General features: G+C 56.0%; 1 protein-coding gene across 1 annotated transcript; it reads left to right on the top strand.

Annotated features, from left to right (window-relative positions):
* The first annotated feature begins 131 nt into the window (after positions 1-131).
* Positions 132-2,106, top strand: NTF4 (neurotrophin 4). The gene is made up of 2 exons (XM_005879506.2): positions 132-255; positions 1,197-2,106. The coding sequence occupies exon 2, from the start codon at positions 1,209-1,211 to the stop codon at positions 1,839-1,841; it is 633 nt and encodes a 210-aa protein (XP_005879568.1). The 5' UTR covers positions 132-255; positions 1,197-1,208; the 3' UTR covers positions 1,842-2,106.
* Positions 2,107-3,346: the final 1,240 nt, after the last annotated feature.

Genomic DNA, 3,346 nt, shown 5'->3' with positions numbered 1-3,346 from the left:
CTGAAAGGGGGCGTGGCCTTGGCTCTTGGGTACCCTACACTTGGAGAGGAACACTGGGAAGGGGAGAGTTCGGGGTTCGGGCCCCCTCCCCCACCTGCCTAGATGACATGCCTGTTCCCCTCTTCCTCTAGGTGGTTGCCCCCTTCCTCTCCTGAGATGTCAGGAAGGAGGGGGCCGCCTGCGTCCCCCACAGGGGCCCCCTGGAGCCTGGGGGCCCCCAGCCCGGGAGCTCGGAGGCGGAGGAGGTGCTGACAGGTCTGGTAACCACCCCTGTCCTCTCCACCTCACCCTTTCCCAGAATCACAGGCCCCCAGAATGTGGTACAGAAAGGGCGGTATCCGCACCGTGGCCTGCATCTCCCAGCCCCAGATCAGTTTCACAGACAGGGAAACTGAGGCCCCGTCTGAGAGGCAAGTGATTTTCTTGCCTTTTTAGTGGCCGTTTTGAGCTCAAGTTGCATCTCCCTAGGATTCCGGAACTGGCCTTTCTCAAAGTTTGGGACCTCAAACCTCCTCCAGGCTGCAGGACGTAGGGTTCCTTGGGCTTGTAGAGGCAGTATGGCCGAGTGGGGTTGCTCAGACAGGGTTCCAGTGCCAACGCTGGCATTTGCTGGCTGCGTGACCTGGTACAAGTTACTAACCTCTCTAAGCCTCTATTTCCCCAATTGTTGGCTATTATTAGTAACTAGAGGCCCTGTGCACAGATTCTTGCATCATTGGGGTCCCTCAGCCTGGCCTGCACCCTCTTGCAATCCGGGACCCCTCGGGGGATGTGGGAGAGCCAGTTACAGCCCAATCCCCGCAGGCCGGGCCGAGGGACCCCACTGGTGCAGGAATCTGTGCACAGGGCCTCCAGTATGCATATAAGATCTTTGGTTAATCTCTTCCGGCCCTCCCCCTCCCCCCTTCCCTCTGAGATTCATCAGTCTGTTCCATGTTTCCATGCCTGTGCATTGAGTGTCTGCCCCCTGGTGGTCAGTGCATGTCATAGCTACTGGTCAAATGGTGGAAGCGTTGCCTTAGGCTTTTATATATAGAGAGATAGTAGTAGGATCATCTGGAAGTTGGGCATTATTCAATCCTAGAATATAGGTTCCCTGAGGTTCTAGAACAAGGGCCTCCCTATGGTTCTGGCTTGCAGGTCCCCCCTAAATTATGACCCTCTTATCTAACTCCAGCCTTCTTCTCCATCCTCAGGTGCTCAGCGAGATGCTGCCCCACCCTTCATGGTCCCTCCCCATCCTCCTCCTTTGCCTCCTCCCCAGTGTCCCAGTGGAACCCCACCCCCCACCCTCTCCACTGCCCCCATTTCCAGCCCCTGAGTGGGACCTGCTGTCCCCACGAGTGGTGCTCTCCAGGGGTGCCCCCGCAGGCCCCCCTCTGCTCTTCCTCCTGGAGACTGGGGCCTTTGGGGAGCCACCGGGCAGCCCGGCTAACCGCAGCCGGCGAGGAGTGAGCGAGACAGCACCAGCAAGTCGCCGGGGAGAGCTGGCTGTGTGCGATGCAGTGAGCAGCTGGGTGACGGACCGGCGGACAGCTGTGGACTTGCGTGGGCGTGAGGTGGAGGTTCTGGGCGAGGTGCCTGCAGCTGGCGGCAGTCCTCTTCGCCAGTACTTCTTTGAGACCCGCTGCAAGGCTGACAACACTGGGGAAGATGGCCCTGGTGCAGGCGGAGGGGGCTGCCGGGGCGTGGACCGGAGACACTGGGTGTCCGAGTGTAAGGCCAAACAGTCCTACGTGCGGGCATTGACCACTGACGCTCAGGGCCGTGTGGGCTGGCGATGGATTCGAATCGACACTGCCTGCGTCTGCACACTCCTCAGCCGGACCGGCCGGGCCTGAGGCCTCTGCGCAGGAACTGGGCAAGCAGAGGAAGACGAGAGCTGGATGCTGAGGGACCTCAGGGGCTGCTCTGGGCCTCATGGTGGGAACTTGTTAAGTCGTCACAAAGTCAGCTCAATCTGTACAAGACAGGTGGTAAAACCGGATGGGGTTTTGAAGGATGAATAGGAGTTCTCCTGCGAACTCCAGGGTGGATGATGATGATAGCCTATATTTTCTGAGTGCCTACTGTTTAAGACCTCTAATACACAACTTGTCAGATCAACTCTGGTGGATTTGAACATTGGAGGGAGGCCTTTAGCTTCTAAGTTGTTGCTCTATGATCTCAGAGGACATCACCTTGCTCATTATGGGGAGAGTGACAAGGAGGAAATATATCAAGCAGTGGGTGGCGGAGCATAAAAACTGGAACATGTAAGCGACTAACTGGGCGCGAGGACTCGAATGGGCAGTTTACTAGGTCAGATGGGGCAAGAATGCTCTGTGTTTTGTTTGTTTTTTGTTAATCCTCACTCGAGGATATTTTCCCATTGATTTTCAGAGAGAGTGGAGAGCGAGAGACACAGAGAAACATGGATGTGAGACATACACATAGATTGGTTGCCTCCCGCATGGGGATTGAGCCTGCAAGTGAGGCACATGCCCTGACCAGAATCGAACCCGGGACCCTTCAGTCCATGGGCCAAGGCTCTAGCCACTGAGCTAAGCTGGCTAGGGCAAGAATGCTCCGTTTTGACCTACCCATCACAGTCGGAACACAAGTAAGGATGAATGATGGGAGGTCAGGATGGTAGAGAATTCAGCCCTGGTGGGGAGTCCGAGTCAGGTGTCTACCACCCTTCCCTGTCTCAACTTTTATTCCGCACCAAGAAAGAAAGAAACTCTAAAACTGTCCTGTTGGAGGAAAGCGTGAGGTTCTGACAATTGGCCTGACCGCTGTGAAGGATCAGGGGTCATTTGGACACGGATAGGCCTTGAGTGGACCAGGTAAATCCAACAGGAGAAGGGACCCTAGAAGCCTGAATGAGAGGCTCTGAAGGCAGCATCAGTTTTCCCTGCCTGTAGAATGGGTTGGTGGGATGAGTCAGTGGGGGTTGAGGAGACAGAGGCCTTGACCGAAAGGTCTTTAAAGTGAGGCCGTGATGCCCTAGCGGCTTTGGCTCAGTGGATAGAGCGTCGGCCTGTGAACTGAAGGGTCCTGGGTTCGATTCTGGCTAAGGGCATGTACCTAGATTGCAGGCTCCTCCCCGGCCTGGGGCCCTGGTCAGGGCTCGTGCAGGAGGCAACCAATCAATGTGTTCCTCTCACATCCGTGTTTCTCTCTGTCTTTCCCTCTCTCTCTAAAAATCAATGGGGGGAAAAATATCCTCAGGTGAGGATTAAAGTGAGGCAGTGACAAGGAAGTTGGGGGCAGACCCCATATCCTCAGGACACCGCTTCATGAATTACCACTCCACACCCGCTGCCAACTCACAGACTTTATTTTAGGGCCAGCTTTCGGCTAA

This window comes from Myotis brandtii, unplaced genomic scaffold (assembly GCF_000412655.1).
Source record: "Myotis brandtii unplaced genomic scaffold, ASM41265v1 scaffold601, whole genome shotgun sequence".
Taxonomy (NCBI): Eukaryota; Metazoa; Chordata; class Mammalia; order Chiroptera; family Vespertilionidae; genus Myotis; species Myotis brandtii.
The sequence above is the reverse complement of the archived record's forward strand: the minus strand, read 5'-3'. Positions and strand labels throughout refer to the sequence as shown.

Excerpts from the sequence above, each read along its gene's own strand:
- NTF4 (XM_005879506.2), top strand. The coding sequence starts at position 1,209 with ATGCTGCCCCACCCTTCATGGTCCCTCCCCATCCTCCTCCTTTGCCTC.